This window comes from Diceros bicornis (genome assembly GCF_020826845.1).
Source record: "Diceros bicornis minor isolate mBicDic1 chromosome 27 unlocalized genomic scaffold, mDicBic1.mat.cur SUPER_27_unloc_1, whole genome shotgun sequence".
In the NCBI taxonomy this organism is placed as follows: domain Eukaryota; kingdom Metazoa; phylum Chordata; class Mammalia; order Perissodactyla; family Rhinocerotidae; genus Diceros; species Diceros bicornis.
Genome location: NW_026690889.1, coordinates 227,198 through 242,664, shown reverse-complemented (window position 1 = coordinate 242,664; position 15,467 = coordinate 227,198). Strand labels below are relative to the sequence as shown.

The window sequence follows — 15,467 nt, the reverse complement described above, 5'->3', positions numbered from 1 at the left end:
GCATCATGAATCTTTTCCTCTGGATATGAAACAAGTGGGAAAAGGACTTCCATGGCATGGGCCAGGATCCCAGGAGGATTCCAGTCTAGGCGAAGGGTGAACAGGGAGCCCTAGAGGCGTCCTGATGGGGATATCCTGTCGGCCCTTATTCCATCAGCACATGGTCTTCCTCTGGCCTTGTCCTTTCCACATGCAAACTTTTATCTTTTTACATTTTTTCCTCATTTAGTGTTGATGCAAATCCAGAGACTGATTAGAAAACGGTAACTTCCAATATTTGATCAAAAGAAACCTCAATGGGAGATGCAGAAAACATTCCTTCTTCCTGGAAAGCTGTAGAAAGACAGCCGCTGTCCTGGGGACGGACATGGTCCTGGCAAGTGGTATTTGAAAGACACCCACATTTCAGTGGTTGTTGCTCTGCCTGGGAAAGTCCCTCCAACCTCTACATCCAGGGAGATCTGAGGGGCTGTCTCTGCTCCTGGCCCAGGTGAACCACACTGAAATGCACCTGTCCTGTGAGGAAGGGGGACTTGAGAGTGTCATTCAGTAGCCAGGGAGGGGACTGGCCATCCTCCCTTCTCCCACATACCATGAGCTCTGACCATACATGAGTTCTTAACTCAAGGCAGAATGTGAGATTCTGTGTCTCATTTACATGAGCATGAGAAGTGAAAGAACCACACCACAACACCCAGGCTGTGACAGAAACAAAACTTACTGCAACATTCAAATCTGATATTTACTCTTAAACATATACTAATGCTCTTCCTCAATGGATAAACAGTCCCTGGGGTGGAGATGTCAGGGATTTGGAGGGGGGTCGTGCCCTCCATCTGGGGCTTTAGTGGAAACCAGGGAAAGTCGTCAGATGTCCTCCTTTACTTGGGATGGGGGGGGAAGAGCTGACCCGGTGCACCCCGAGGGTCCCAGTGGCCCTGCTGCTCAGGAGGAGCTGAACTTGTGGTCTCCAGAGGGTTATGGCTCATCGCCAAGGGCACGGTGGCTGAAGAGAAGAAACAGACTATTTTGGGGTGCCTCTCTGAGATTCACGGCACACCTCCCTGCCCCCCTTCACTCTTATCCAAACCCTGTGCCGAGTGCTCAGTCCATCAACAGCACCCTGTTTGTCCCTGATGCAGGAGGCATCATTTAGCATCACCCATTTAAGAGGAGGCAACCGAGTCCCAGAGAGGAGAGGGGAGCGGCCTGTCCCAGGCCTGCTCAGCACTGGAGCTGGGATCCAGGCCCATGCTTAGCCCGAAGCTGTACTGAGCCCCTGGATTCAGTCGCTGCTGCTCCTGACACTCACTCGGCCCTAAACTGGAGGATGTCCGGTTCCTCTTTCTCCTGAAGAGCCGCATTTTGCTCGCCTTCTGGTGTGCGGGCTCCAGCCGGCAGGAGACCCAGTAGCTACAGGACAGAGTGGCCTGTGAGCTACCAGGAGCCACACCTCAGGTGCCCCTCCCAGAGCCTGCCAGCAGCTGAGTCCTGGTGCCCCATGGGTCACCACGCTACGAGTTCTGAGGCTGATCAGCGATCCAGGCCACAGGCTCTGGAGCTGGTCATCAGAGAGAGTCTGGCCTGCCCTCACCCAACTCCTGTCCCCCTCACCTCTCATGGACACTGATGGGCTCCATGGCCTGGAACCAGGCCCCAAATCGCTCATCGGGCTCCAGGTCATATGAATTTGCAGCCTGCTGGAGCAGCTGGATCCTATGGATGACTTTAAATTTCTGGGAGGAAGGACAGGATGCAGACAGGGCTTGGGTGGGGAACGCTGCCAGGAACTTGTGCGGAGTGGGGATCTGGTCTGGGGTCTGTGCTCACTCGGGAACCCTCCTTCCTTCCCACTCCATTCAGGACTTGCCTGTCCTCACAGTTGGCTTGAATTAGTTCCTCATCCAGGAAGGTGTCCTTGATGCCAGCCCCTCCCGCACCCGCCAACGTGATGGGATTCCCAGCTTTGTGGATCTGACTCTCCCAATAAATGTAAGACCCAAGGGATGAGGCCAGAGAAAGTCTTGCCAGGGGAGGTCTCTGATTTCCACATCCCCACCCTCCCCATAGCTGCTCACGTCACACCATTTCTGGAAGTTGACCCAATTTCCCTGGAAGGGAGACAGCCAATGTCCATCAGAAACAGCCCCCTAAGCCCATAACCAACCCCCATCCCACCCCTTCTCAGGCTGCAGGAATGTCAGGGCCCAGCAGAGGGCAGACCTTCCACAAAGAGAACTTGACACTGGGCCAGGCTCTGGGCTCCAGGGCAGGAGGGACAGGGGAGCTGAGGCCAGAGACCTTATGTAGCACACCCTCTCTGATGACAGACGGGGAGACTGAGGCCTCAGGGAGGAAGGGACAGCTGGAACACAGAAGTGCTTCCTCACTTGCAGGGGCTGATGGCACTTCCCCAGGGGCAGGGCCCGAGGGGGAGGCTGAATCCATCTCAGACACAGCCTCCTGCAGCTCTGCAGGCAGGCAGCTATGAGCTTCCCCAGCCCAGGTAGACTGGTGGGGGGCTTATGCGGAGCGTCTATTCACGCATTGCTAAGATGGGCCTGACTCCCCAGCTCCCAGGGGTGGCTATGGGGCTCTCATGAGAGGAGGTTTGCCAGATACTGAGAGCTCAGGTCCCAGTGCAGGGCTCTCGCCACCCAAACCTCAGGATCCTGCTCCCTGGCCCCACCTCCAGGCTCACTCACTTCCAGATCATCCTCCATCCCAATGTCCAGCAGCTTCAGGTGATTGAGGAACGTGCCCAGGAAGGGGACGACACCCTGTGAAATCAGGGTGGGAGTGGTGAGATGAGTCCCACCTCTCAGGTGCCCCCATGGACCCTCCCCCAAATCCCTTCACCCCAGCCTCCTGCCCACCACAGACTCCCACAGAGAACAGCCTAGGACCCTCAGCGGCCTCCCCCCAGTTGCCCCCTCCAGGACCACCCAACTTCCCCAGTCACCTCCCAGGGGCGGCTTTTGGCAAATCCCAGGGTATGTGGTCCCTGCCCCTCCCCTCCCTAACACATCCTGGGCCCAGCCCTTCCAGGCCTCCTCCTGGTCACTTCCAGGGCAGGCATTTCAGGCTCTTGGGCTCCTGGAGCTGGGCTGGAGGAGGAGGGACCCCTCTCTTAGGGAGGCCTCCAGCCGTGAGGAGAGTGACCCCTCCTCTGACACCTGGACCCTCCCCCTCAGGCCACCTCACCTGCTGCTGCTGCCTCTCCTGGGCTCCCTGCGGATCCATCTCATGGGTGGCCTTCACAGATGACACCTCCTGCAGGGTCAAGGACAGGCTCAGGGAGGCCATGTTCCCTTCCTCGTGTCTCCCAGGGCCCTGATCTTGGACCCTGGCCATCTGGTGTCTATGGCTGCTCCCATTCCAGGGTGCCCTGATGCTAGATCACTCCCAGCTCCAACACTCCCTCCTCTGTGCCCTTAGGCCTGCCCAGGCCCCTAAGCCTCTCTCCTCATCAGGAAAGTGTGACAAGGACTCCCCATGCCTCCCAGGGTCCCCTGAGGACTCAGTGTCATCTGACTGTCACCAGTGCTGTCCCCTCCCCCATCGAGGAGGAGGAGCACAAAGCTGCTGTACATTCCTCTCCCCCTTGTACCTCATCACCCCTGTGAGGCCTGCACCACAGATCATCTCCCTCCATTTCCCAGATGAGGAGACCGAGGCCCACAGAGGGGCAGTGAATTGCTAAGGGGCCCACAGAGGAGACCGCTGCCCCTCGCAGCCAGAGGCCCTGGCCCCCGGCCTTCACTCCTCCTCCAGACACACCTCTGACCAATGTCCTGTCCTCTGGACTTTCGGGGTGTGTTGAAGCCCTCAGTCAACCTGAGCCATGGATGGAGAGGCACAAGGTTTCTCGGTGTCCCATGCAAGTGGCTTCTGTGTTTTCCAGCCCCCAGGGATTTTCTGACACCAGGCTGGACCTGAGGCCATGCCAAAGGCCTCAGCTCCCTAGAATCCCCTCAGGATGGTCCCTGCACAGAACTCCTCCTTCATTCACTCAGGAAGGGGACCCCATTGTGCCACATCTGAGTGACAGTGTAGGGGGTGACCATGGCACTGTGTAATGGTGACATTTGCATCCTTTTTCACTTGGAAACTTCTAATGTCCCTTCTCCTTTCTCAGGTCTCATGTTTGAAGTCTGTGGTCTGAGCCTTTGCACAATCCTTAGGCCCCTCCTGCCAGGGCCTCGATGGAGGCCATTAAGAATCTGTCAGGAAGGTCCATTAAGAATCTGTAGGTTCCCTGATAATTCTCATTGCCATCTGGGGCGTATCCTTGACGACAACGCCCTGGGGGAGACTCACTGGTTTGTCAGCAGTGACCACTATCGGGCTAGAGTGCACAGTCCCAGAGAGCACACAGTTCTGTCCCAGATCCACCATTTGGCCCAAGGCTGTGCAGCCCCTATGTTCACAAGGCCTGTGTGACCTCACAGTGCCCATCCCTGGGACAGGCAGAGTGCCCTCCCCTGTGAGGTGCAGTGAAGACAGAAGGAGCAGCAGGGGCCTGGCTTCCTGAGGACAGACTGGGCTGCTTTAGGAAGAAAGGAACCCCCACCCATTCCATCCACCCGCCAGCCTGGAGGATGATGAGGGTCAGCTGATGGGTTCCCATGGAAGCCAGACACCTGCTCATTCTGCCAGCTCCTCACCTCTTGGAACAGTCCAGGCGACACCACTGTATCCCGTGACCAAGGCCTCCTGCCCCAAACAGTCCCCACCTGCCCCTGCAGCTCACACCCCCGCTTCCTGTCCAGCTGGACAAGACAGACCATTATTTCTCGGGGAACCTTAAGTGAAAAACTTACCAAAGCACATCCTGCCTGGTCCCTCCCCACCTCACCTCCCGTCCTTCCAGATTTCCAGCCTCCACTCACCTCCTTGAGAAGCTTCCTGCTCTCCCGGTGGCATGTTTGGAAGATCTTTTCAACTATTTTACAGTTCTTCCTGAGGAGGGAAAAAATGAAAGAAACACTGTGGAGTGGTTTTAGGGTAAATCCCTTTTATTTGAAAACCCAGAAGACCCAGAAAGCCTGGATGAGCATTTTCACTGTGTCCTCTGAGCCCTGAGGTGTCTGGGACTGGGGAGGGGCTCTCCTGTTGTCACCTGGGGCCTCCATTCTCTTATTTTCTCAGCAGATGTGTTTTAAACAGTCTTAATTTCACGTGGACAGAGAGTTCTGTTGCTGCAAACACTTGAAAATCTTCAATTTGGTTCAAGACATGATCTGTCACTTAGGGAAACTGATTCCTGAAGCAGAACCACTGGCCTAAGTTTTCAGAAAGACTTGAAGCCTGCCAACCAGGTCAGACCCTAACCCCAGGGTTTGCTGTCTCCCAGGAGGTCCCAACTGACTGAAGGGCAATGCCAGCCCTGTGGGGGGTGTCTGGTCCACCCAGGTGGTGCTCGCATGGAGAGAGGCCTACCCACCTGGACACCTGTCTCCACGACTCTTTTAAACGTTGAATGGAGGGGCCCTCCAGAGCCCAGAAGATTGCATGGAGAGAGGAAAGGTTCCTCAGTCCGTGGCATTCCTGGGGAAGGGAAGAGGATGAGCTGTGAGGGGGAGCTGGAGCCCTGCTTCTTCTGGCTTCTGTCCCCTCATTGACATCTCCTGTCCTGGATGAGACAGCGGCTCAGGGAACCCGGAAAAGGCACAGCTGGAACCTGATGAGGAATACTTCCAGGGAGGAGGATTTTAGCTCAAGCCAAGAAAGGAGCCCAGGAAGAGGTGAGCTTCCTACCACTGGGACCAGGAGTCAGGTCATCGAGGCCTGGCAGGAGGGGCCTAAGGTTTGTGCAAAGGCTCAGACCACAGACTTCAAACATGAGAGCTGAGAAAGGAGAAGGGGCAGTTCCCCCGACTCCAGAGAGGGGCTCCCAGGGCTCCCACATCTTACCTTGGCCACCTGGATCCAGAGCTCCACCACCCTGGCCCTGTCCTGGGCCGTCATGCTCGGGTCCCCAATGCAGGTGGTGATGATACATTCGACCACTCTGTTAAAGTGGGTCATGGTGGCATGGATGGTCGGTGCCAGGTGCTGAATGCCCCTGTTGTCACCCTGGGACCAGATGGAGTCCAGGAATTCGTGGGGCCTCACTGTCTTGAACAGCTCCTGGGGAGGACAGGGAGTGTCACCCAGCCCTGCCACAGCCCAGCTCAGTGTCCACAGCCCCCAGTCCCAGGCTGGGTCAGTGGTGAGAGCTGGAGCTCAGGAAGCTGAGAATGTGGCCTGAGGCTTGTGGGAGTCCCTGGGTGTTGCCTGTGTTCCCTGAGGGCACCCAGCACAGGATGACCCAGGAACCGATACTGTGGCGCGGGATAGTGACATTTGCTCCCAGCCCAGTCTCACTTCCTCCAAACACCAGAACTCGGCTCCTGCATGACCATCTCTAGGGGCATCTTCCACCCATTCTGACCATCCTAGGGTCTGACTCCTCTTTCAGATGCACATTCCCCCAAGGCAGCAACAACCAGGGGCTTTGTTTGTCTGCCTTGTAGTCATGTACACATTAAGTGCCTAATTAGTGTTGAGGCTGTTGAGGCCTCCTGGGCAAATGAGTGAAGTACCCAAGGACAAGACAGCACTTCAGTGTGCTCCCCTCCCCCACCAAAGCGCAGACTCTGCCCAACTTCCTCTCTGCTCCACCTCATCCATCTGCACAGCCACTCTGCATGGCAGCTGCTCTCAGTGTCAATCTCTCCTGTCCACATGAGGACAGCAAAGGCTCGAGAGTTAAGAGGGCTGCTCAGGTCACATGAGGGTATGTGGGGAAGCAAGAGGTTGGACCGAGATCATGGGATTCTGGATCAGGAAATGGCAGGTCTGGGGCAGCTGATGGCACAGGGAAGGCCTGCCCCACCTGCCCTGAGAGCCCCGCTGCTCACCACATCCATCAGTGTCAACTGCTCTGCCACCAGCCAGGGAGGGAACTCCAAGAAGTCAGGCTTCTCCTCCCTCAGCAGCTTCTTGGTGGTCACGTCCCAGGGGCAGGCGGGCTCTGGGACTGGATCTGGCTCTGCTGTTATCTCTCCAGGTGGAGGGAGGATTCTCCCTGGAGCCAATGGTGCAGCTGGCTCCAGCTCAGGAGCTGGCACTGGGGCTGGAGCTGATGGTGTTGGTGGCTCTGGCCCTGGAGGGACAAATGGAGGTGACACTGGCTCCAGCTCTAGCACAGGTGGTGGAACTAGAGCTGGAGCTGGATCTAGCCGTGGAGCTGGCCCTTGCTCTGGCGCTGGAGCTGGAGGGAGCTCTGGAGATGGTACTGCAGGAGGAGAAAGAAACAGTGTCACTCAAGTAGCTGACTTCCCCTGTGCCTGTCAAAGCCAGGAAAGACCCCACTGCCTTGAAGTGAACCAAGCCTCTGAACATTCTGCAAATTGTCATCCGAGACTGCAGTCGCCTCACCTTCCAGCTCTGCCTCAATGGGCCGTGGATGCTCCAGCTGGACCTGGAGAAGGTAGGCGTGGCCCTGCAGCCCCGAGCCAGGCAAGCTGAGATGCAGAGAGGCCAGCTTCATGCTGAAGCAGAGATAGTGCAGGAGCTCGCAGAAATCCTGCCCTGGGTCCGGGCAGGTTCCCACCAGAGAAGAGATGGCACTGGGGGAGGCAATTGGGCAACAGAGTCAGAGGCCTGGCCTTTCCCTCCACGCTTCTCACCCAAGGCACCCTGGCTTGTGACTGGACCCTATGCCTGCCCCTCTCCATCCAGGTGAGAGCCACATGGCAGCCCTGACCCCTGTGAGGCTGTCCTGGCAGTGGCAGGCCTGCTTATCCAGCAGGTTGACACAGAGTCTGTTGTGACTCTCTTCCCACTGACACTCTTCTCCTGAAGGTCTGGGACACAGCCCACCCCAGCCCTCCATGCACTTGTGCAACTGGACTGAGCACTGAGACAGATGTGTGACCAGGTTGCTCACACACCTCCTGTTCTGGGCCTGGAGGCGGTGGTCAGAAGAGGTAGATGTGGAGAAGGGGAGGCAGATTCAAATGGGTCTGTGGTGGGAATGGGTTTCTAGGGGAGAACTCAGCCCAGCCACCCTTCTGGTTCCCAGGGGTCCTGGCACCCATCCATAGCTCTTTGACTCCTGTCCTCCTGGAGTGGAAGCCACCGGGCCTCTGCCTTCCCATGGGAATCAAAAGATGCGTGAGATGCGGCTGCTGACAGGCTCCCCTCAGCCACAGCCTCCATCTCTCCCCCCACAGCTTGTTCTTTAGAGACAGGAGGCCGTCCTTCTACACCCAAAGACCACTCACTTTTTTAGGTGGTCCTGCGCTCTGCCCTCCTGGCTGGAATAAGGGGAGATGCCTTCAGAGGTAAAGGAGGCTATGAGGGCATCCCTTGGGATGGACGGTGGATGACAAGACCTGCGAATGATGTCGAATGTCAATGTCTGACTCTCAGATGGAAATTGAGGCCACACATTGTGTCTCCTTCTTTCACTGAGTTTACTGTCTCCAAATGTCCTGCATGCAGTAGGTGCTTAATCTACATGGTTGAATGAATGTAATCCACCCAGAACCATCCGAGACACCTGAGTGGGCCTAGGGCCTCTCTGCTGCCCCAGAGATCCTTGACTGGCTACCCCAAGGAAAAGGACCAGGACCAGCTGGATGGAATCTCCAACTCCTTGACAGGGTGGTTTCCATGTGCTTTTCCAAACTCAGAAAGGCCGCATCTCAGACATGGGTGAGGCAGACTACTTTTCACGGGGAAGAGAGAAATAAACACCATGAACAACCACAGCACGTCCACAGTCCTCTCTGCAGAGCCAGGCACCAGGTAAGCACCCACCATGGCTGATCCCATTAGTTCCTGCAAGATCCCCATGAAATTTATCCTCTCCCACCCCACTTTTCAGAGGAGCAAACTGAGGCTCAGAGAGATTTGGTGACACTCCCAGGACATACAGCTGGCAGGGGGCACAGTCACCACTGTGTTGAGGAGGGAGTGGGCACTCACCTAGTAAACAGCTGGTCCAGGACCTGGTGGGATGTGTCTAAGGCTGAGTAGTTGACCATGAAGGTGGTGAAGCTAGAGATGTTCCTCCTCAGGAAAGCTGGTGCGATGGACTCTGTCAGCTTCTCCATCACGCCTGTCTGAAGGGCCCGCATCCTGCAGGCCTCATTTAAATTCACGGTGGACTCATCCTCGCACTGAGGGAGAGGAGGAGGTACATACACTCAATGACATCATGGTGAACCAGCGGGAGGATTGAGGTGACTTTCTACCCTCCTGTGTAGCTGGTGGGAAGGAGTGGAGGTCCAGATTCCTTTGGGAGTGGGACTGTGGAGCACTCTAATGAGAAAACCCTGGGGGGTTCCAGGGGAGACTCAGATTTGAGTCTGCATTCTAGTAGTGCCTTGGTCATCTCAGAGTCCTGGGTATGAAGACCCCTCTGCACCCACACTCACCTCAGACCAGCCCTCTTCATTGATGGACTGGTGCACCTGTGTCCTCTCCAGGGAGATGGCGAACTGGAAACCATCTACCAGCTCCTCAACCATCACTTGGGTGCAGCTCTGCAGTGACAGTGCCCAGAAGTCAGGCCAGGAGGCATCAGGGGCCTGCCTGGACTTCGTCACAGAGGGAAACCCCACCACAGTTCAGGCACAGAGGGGCATCTGCATAGTCTCCATCAGGGAAGGAATGTGAACACCTCAATGGCCTGGGATTCACATGTGGGTAGAAGAGCTTGGTCCCCAACACTCATCATCCTCTCCTGCAGCCAAGATCTTCAGTGTGAACATGACACACAACCAGATCTCCACCATTTAGCTACCTGCTCCTGCTCAGAGTGGTTCCTCCTCATACTACCTTCTCTAACTCCACCTCCCACATACACACACACACACACACACACACACACACTGAGGGTCAAGGGGTGTGGGGCTGTCCATTTGGGATCACAGTTGTGGCCTGATCTAGAGTGGCCTGCCCTGGGTTACGCTGTTACCTGATGGTTCCTCCTGCCAAAAGGCCACAGACATTCGAGGTGAGGGCTGAGCCAATGTCTAAAGCGACTTAACATGCTCTCATTCTTGGCTTTCCGGGAGCCAGAGCCTCGGAAAGTCACGGGACAACACGAGAACATCCTGCTGTGTCGAGTGTCTCCACTCAAATGAACTGGACAGGAGGCTGTGGTTACAATGTGAGTGCCTGGTAACCAGAGTTCTAAGTTCTGTTGGGGGCTGTCACCAAGGAAGTGAGGTCACTTCTTCAAGGTTCTATTACTTGGCCCCTTCCTTCAATCAGACCCACCCAAAGCCCCCGCTAGGCTGTTGGCTGCTCTCCCTCCTTGCCCATGTCATCTCCATCACTGTACACAAATATCCATCACCACCCTCCCCACAGCTCCTTGGGAGTGGAACCAGTGGCCAGCTTTGAGGAGACAGAGCTGAAGTCACACCTCTTTTATCCTACCAGTTCTGTGTCCTGGAAAAGCCACTGTGCCTCTCAAGATCTCCCCAGTCTCCCAACCTGCACAATGGGGATGGTGCTAAAAACAGCTTTCTAGGAACATCGTCAGGTGTATATGAGATAATACCTACGACACCTGTGGATTGGTGTCACATGTATCTAATGCTGAACCTCCCATCTATGTCAGTTCCATCTGTGCAGCCTCCACAAACCCCCACTCCATACTTCTTGTCACACATCATTGGCCTGAATTTGGTCTGGTCACTCTTATCTGCAAGAGGGGTTAGGAATTTTATCTTTTAGTTTGTTGAATTGACACCCAAAATAAAACTGATTCTCTGTTCTGAATATTAAGGGAGAAGGTGAACAGTGGAAACTACCCGTGCTCTCGCCCTACACTAACCTTCAAGTTGAAGGGGAGGAGATGAGCTTTTCAGATAAATCAATCAGTATTTACCTACCACAGGCTCTCTTTTCTTGTTGTTTATTCATCCACAGAGAACAAGTAGTCTTGCTTCCAAACCAGAATGTATGAGACGTCCACTGCCCTCTGTTCCCAGCAGAGTAACCAGAACCAATTTGTTGGCTTTTATTTGCCTGGCCCTTGTAAGTAGATCTGAGAACATTGTTTCTATGTCCTTCATAGAGTGGGTCTGGGAGGGTCTGAGGTTGTAGAGAATTGTAGGCAAGTAGCAGGCTCCTGAAAAACTGAGTCAAATTTGAATCTCTGTAATTCGAAGAAGGAGAGTGACATCAGCATCATGGTGGAATAAGACACCTCCTGTTTTTCTACTCCTGCACTAACAATGCTTTGGCATCCATCCATAGACAAAAGTGCCTTTGTGGGAGAAGTGGGATCCAGCACCATATGCCAAGGGACCCAGAAGGAGTCTCACCCACTCATGCATCTGGTAATAGGCAGACAGACCTCGGTCCCAGCTCTGGACCCTGCAGTGGCCCGTGAACCAGCTCAAGCTCCTTTCAGCTGCTGCACAGAAACCCCTGAAAACACTGTCTTAGATCATGACACACAGAGGAGAGGGCCTTTGTGGAAGTCCAGGTTTCAAGAAGAGAAGTTCCAGCCCTCTGTTGGAGCACAAAAATATGAGTGTGGATGGGTTGAAGAGTTTGGGGGCATTGGCAGATAGGTACTCTTAGAGGGCTTTAAAGGATGTGGATCCTGTAACTGCACTGAGCACTCCATCAAGAAGTCACCCATGACTTGTGGGGTATGCCTCACCCATGGATCTCCCCAGCTGGCCTTTAGGCACCCACAGTGCTCTGCGTGCCTCACATACACACACCTCCACCCTAGGGCTTCTTCCCTGTGTATGCTCCCAACAGTGGTGGTTAGAGTGAATTTTGGAGGACAAAGCTAGTGAGCACGTGCAGAAACATAGTCCAAATCCGCAGGCCAGAGAGAGACCACAAACTTGAGTTTTGTGGAATACAAAAGGGAGGCTGTCAGCGCCCAGCCTATTACATCACAGCATCAAGAGAATGCATACAAGCTGGAGAATTCTGCCATTAATGAACAAATTAAAAATGCTGAGATTATACTGGTATAACACATTAAAATACAAATGTATTATTGAAACATACATTAAGTTTAAAAATTGACATTTCAAATGTTGGAAAAATTAAGTTTGAGAAACCTTGTAGGTGGTCAGTAAACATCTGTCCCTCCCTCCCTCGCCAGAGCAGCCGTATGTATATGTATAGATACACACACACACACACATATGTACCCCCTATAAGTTATATATATAGAGAGACGCATATGTGCATGTGTGTCCACAAACACTCATACATATATATAATGCATGTACCTATGTATATCATATACATCTATGTATACATGATAGAATACTCACATGCACATGTGTGTATCTCTACAATTTCACCTTCAATAAGGTAAGTTTCCGGTTTGTATTGACTCTAAATATCTCTGCTTTTTAACTTGTTAGGTCTGTTTCGGTTTGTTTTCCCCAAACTTTCTGGTTAGTCCTCTGGGCACTTCTCAATTGGATAACTGTTATGGTTTTCATTCGTTGTTGTGCTTTCATTTTCTCTTTTTAATAAACATATTTGTTGGAATATGACATACAATCAGAATAGAGCACAAATCCAAGTGTAAAGTTTGATAAGTTATCAAAAAGTGTACACATGTGTTAACAACACCCAGGCCAACAAACAGAACATGACCAGTTCTATTTACAGTAGATTATACATGATGTATATAATAGATAATAACCACAGTTACCCAGATTATTATTTCTCCTTTTTCAGGAAGTAGCACACTGAATGGCAATGCATAAAGGAAATTTGGTCATGATGTGGCCTCCTTCAAAAATATAGCTGGATTTGGAAGGTTAATTTTTTTTTAGGAATACATGAGTTTAGTTCCAGAAAAAAAGAGGCTTGTAAATTTCCTTTCCTGTAATGACCTTGTAAAATTTTTGTAGCAACGTTAAGCTATTCTCATAAAATGAATCAAAAAGTTTTTCCCACTTTTCCTGTTCTGTGGAAGAGCTAGACTCAATGTGTATTATTTCTCTCCTGAATGTTTGGTGGAATTTGCCAGCAGAGGTGTTGGCCACGATGAAATGTGGGAATGTTTTAAACTATGGATTCAGTTTCTTCTTTAGATATGGGACTATTCAGATTTCTCATTTCTTCTTGAGACAGTTTTGGTAACTTTCATTTTCCTGGCAATTTGTGAATTTCATCTAATTTTCAAATGAATTGACATGTTATTTATGATGACACGTGTGTTGTCAGGGAAGGTCTGGGGTGACTCTCCTGGGGGCAGATGTCAAGCTCAGCTCATGTGTCCCCGAAGCTTCAGGCACCTGGATGCTGGAGGGAGAGCTTGTTCTCATTGCAGGACGAGAGGCTGAATGCTTTTCTTCTCGCCTTCTGCTCTCCATTCACACCAGCTCAGGAAACCTTGTTCCTGGGCAAGTTGGCGTGCAGGCAACACCCCATGTAAATTCTTCCAGGCCTGGTTGATATTTGGAATTTTTTTCTCAGATGTCCTCTTGAAGCCACATGGCCACTTTTGTATAATATTTTCTCTTTATGTTATATTTTAGTCAGTTTTTGTAATCACATTTTCAATTTTTACACCGTACAAGGCTGTCTCTTAGACTCCTAAGTGTTTTCAGTTTTAACTCCTTCATACTTCTCCCGGATGTGCCTGCCTTACGGTGATTCCTCCTTCATGGGAGCTCTGAAGCTCATCCTAGCTGCCTGGTTGTTGATGGTGGCAGATACACAGGTTTGATGGGGCCGAAGGTTAGGCAGTTTGATTGCCTGCCTTCTGCTGCACCATTCTCAACCCACAGACGCCATGCTTCTCTGCTTGTCCCAGAGCCTTCAGGTGTAATTACTCTTCCTCCCCAGCGCTACCTCCAATCTCATGTTGATATTATTGCTGTTCTCTGAAGCATTTGATGATGTGTTCAAATGAACAAGCATTTTGGATCCTGAACCAAAGAACCATTTACAAACCGCACTCTGAATGTGATCTGCTTTTCCATTCATTAAACTTTTCTCATAAACTTAATCACTTTTCTCCATGTGTGTGGAATTCACTAAGGATGTTCCAGAGCCCCGGTGATGTTACTTGATTTAGCTATAAATGCTAAGGCTTCAGGAGAGCTGTTGCCACAGATGGAGTGAGTTGGCTGGGCATTCTTCCTTAATTAAGTGATTGCATTGGATTTGAAGATAATTGTGGTTTGAGTCTGTTCCCTAAGGAGCCCCATCCCTCTCAGCAGGTTTCAGTACAAGAACTAGCAGTATGTTCTGGCCTTGGTTTTTGCCATTGAGGAAATCAACAGAAACTCCCATCTTTTACCCAACATATCTCTGGGAGTTGATCTCCATAATGTCCTGCACAGTGAACAGAAGGCACTGGAGAGTTCCCTCATTTGGGTCTCAGGGCTGCGCAAAGACAACCCAAATTACACCTGTAGGAGAGAGAGCAAGTCTCTAGCAGTCCTTACTGAAACAACATGTGCAATTTCTGCCCAGATGGAACACTGCTGGAACTGTACAAATTTCCACAGGTAAGGCTGTGTGGGATGGGGAGCCATGAAACCATGTCTACTTTGATGCCATTCTCAGGTGCCTGAAAAGGAAGAAAGGAGGAGACTGTGTTTATGCATCTCTCACAGGATGTAATCTCCAAGGACGAGTGTATAGAGTCTTGGTGAGGTATGCACATTTCCTTTATTTGGCAGCCCTAAGCACTATGATTTCATCCGTGTCCAATGATAACAAGGTTCCAGGGACCATCTGCTCTTGGCCAGGTTGGGTCCCAATCCTGAGTCAAGTCATTTGCATGAACAACATTTGCAGTGATGCAAATGAACTGCATCAGAGGAGGCAATGTCAGGTGTAAGGTGCAAGTGTCAGAAAGGGCCCATGTCACTAAGGGCTCAGACAAGAACATTCCAGCATCACAGCCTCCAAAGTGCAAGATAAGGAGGGACAGCCTCACACACCCAGGGCCCAGGGCAGCCACAGGACATTCTATGTGTGACCCATGCAGGGCTGCACACCAATCATGAGTGCAGAAACACCACAAGCCCATGAGGCCCTGCCTGGGGAAGCAAAAGTCATGCTGAATTTATAAGATTCCAAATCAGTAACTCAAGATCAATGCAGAAATAAAGTTGCATTTTTGATTTTCTAAAAATTGACCTCATTTCCTTTTCCTCAGTTCTTTTAACCATGCTCATTCCGGGATCAATATGTTGTGATGATCCACTTCTGCACCCTCAACATTGGTTTCCTCCATTATTAATGCCGTTGTGAGAAATTCCTCCCTTTCCTCACCCTAAAGCAGAGGATACTAGCTGGAAGGAATCTTTGTATTCACCATCACCCCAAACATCTATGACTTTGACAAAGGTCACACACACCTCTATGGCCCTGGAGCAAAGGGGATTTTAGGGCAGTGAAACCATAGTTCTATATGAATCTGTAATGGCGGATACATATTACTATGTATTTGTCAAAAC

General features: G+C 51.9%; 1 protein-coding gene across 1 annotated transcript; it reads right to left on the bottom strand.

Annotated features, from left to right (window-relative positions):
- Positions 1 to 874: 874 nt before the first annotated feature.
- On the bottom strand, positions 875 to 4,630 carry LOC131401944 (ral guanine nucleotide dissociation stimulator-like). Its single transcript, XM_058536994.1, has 4 exons — positions 4,595 to 4,630; positions 1,615 to 1,736; positions 1,313 to 1,413; positions 875 to 1,006 (listed from the first exon to the last, which is right to left on the bottom strand). Exons 1-4 carry the CDS (start codon positions 4,628 to 4,630, stop codon positions 882 to 884), a joined length of 384 nt encoding a protein of 127 aa, XP_058392977.1. The 3' UTR covers positions 875 to 881.
- Positions 4,631 to 15,467: the final 10,837 nt, after the last annotated feature.

Excerpts from the sequence above, each read along its gene's own strand:
- LOC131401944 (XM_058536994.1), bottom strand. The coding sequence starts at position 4,630 with ATGGGAACCCATCAGCTGACCCTCATCATCCTCCAG. Across the intron at positions 1,737-4,594 it reads TGACCCTCATCATCCTCCAG|AAATTTAAAGTCATCCATAG; the intron begins GCTGGCGGGTGG and ends CCTTCCTCCCAG. Across the intron at positions 1,414-1,614 it reads CCCATCAGTGTCCATGAGAG|CTACTGGGTCTCCTGCCGGC; the intron begins GTGAGGGGGACA and ends TCTGTCCTGTAG.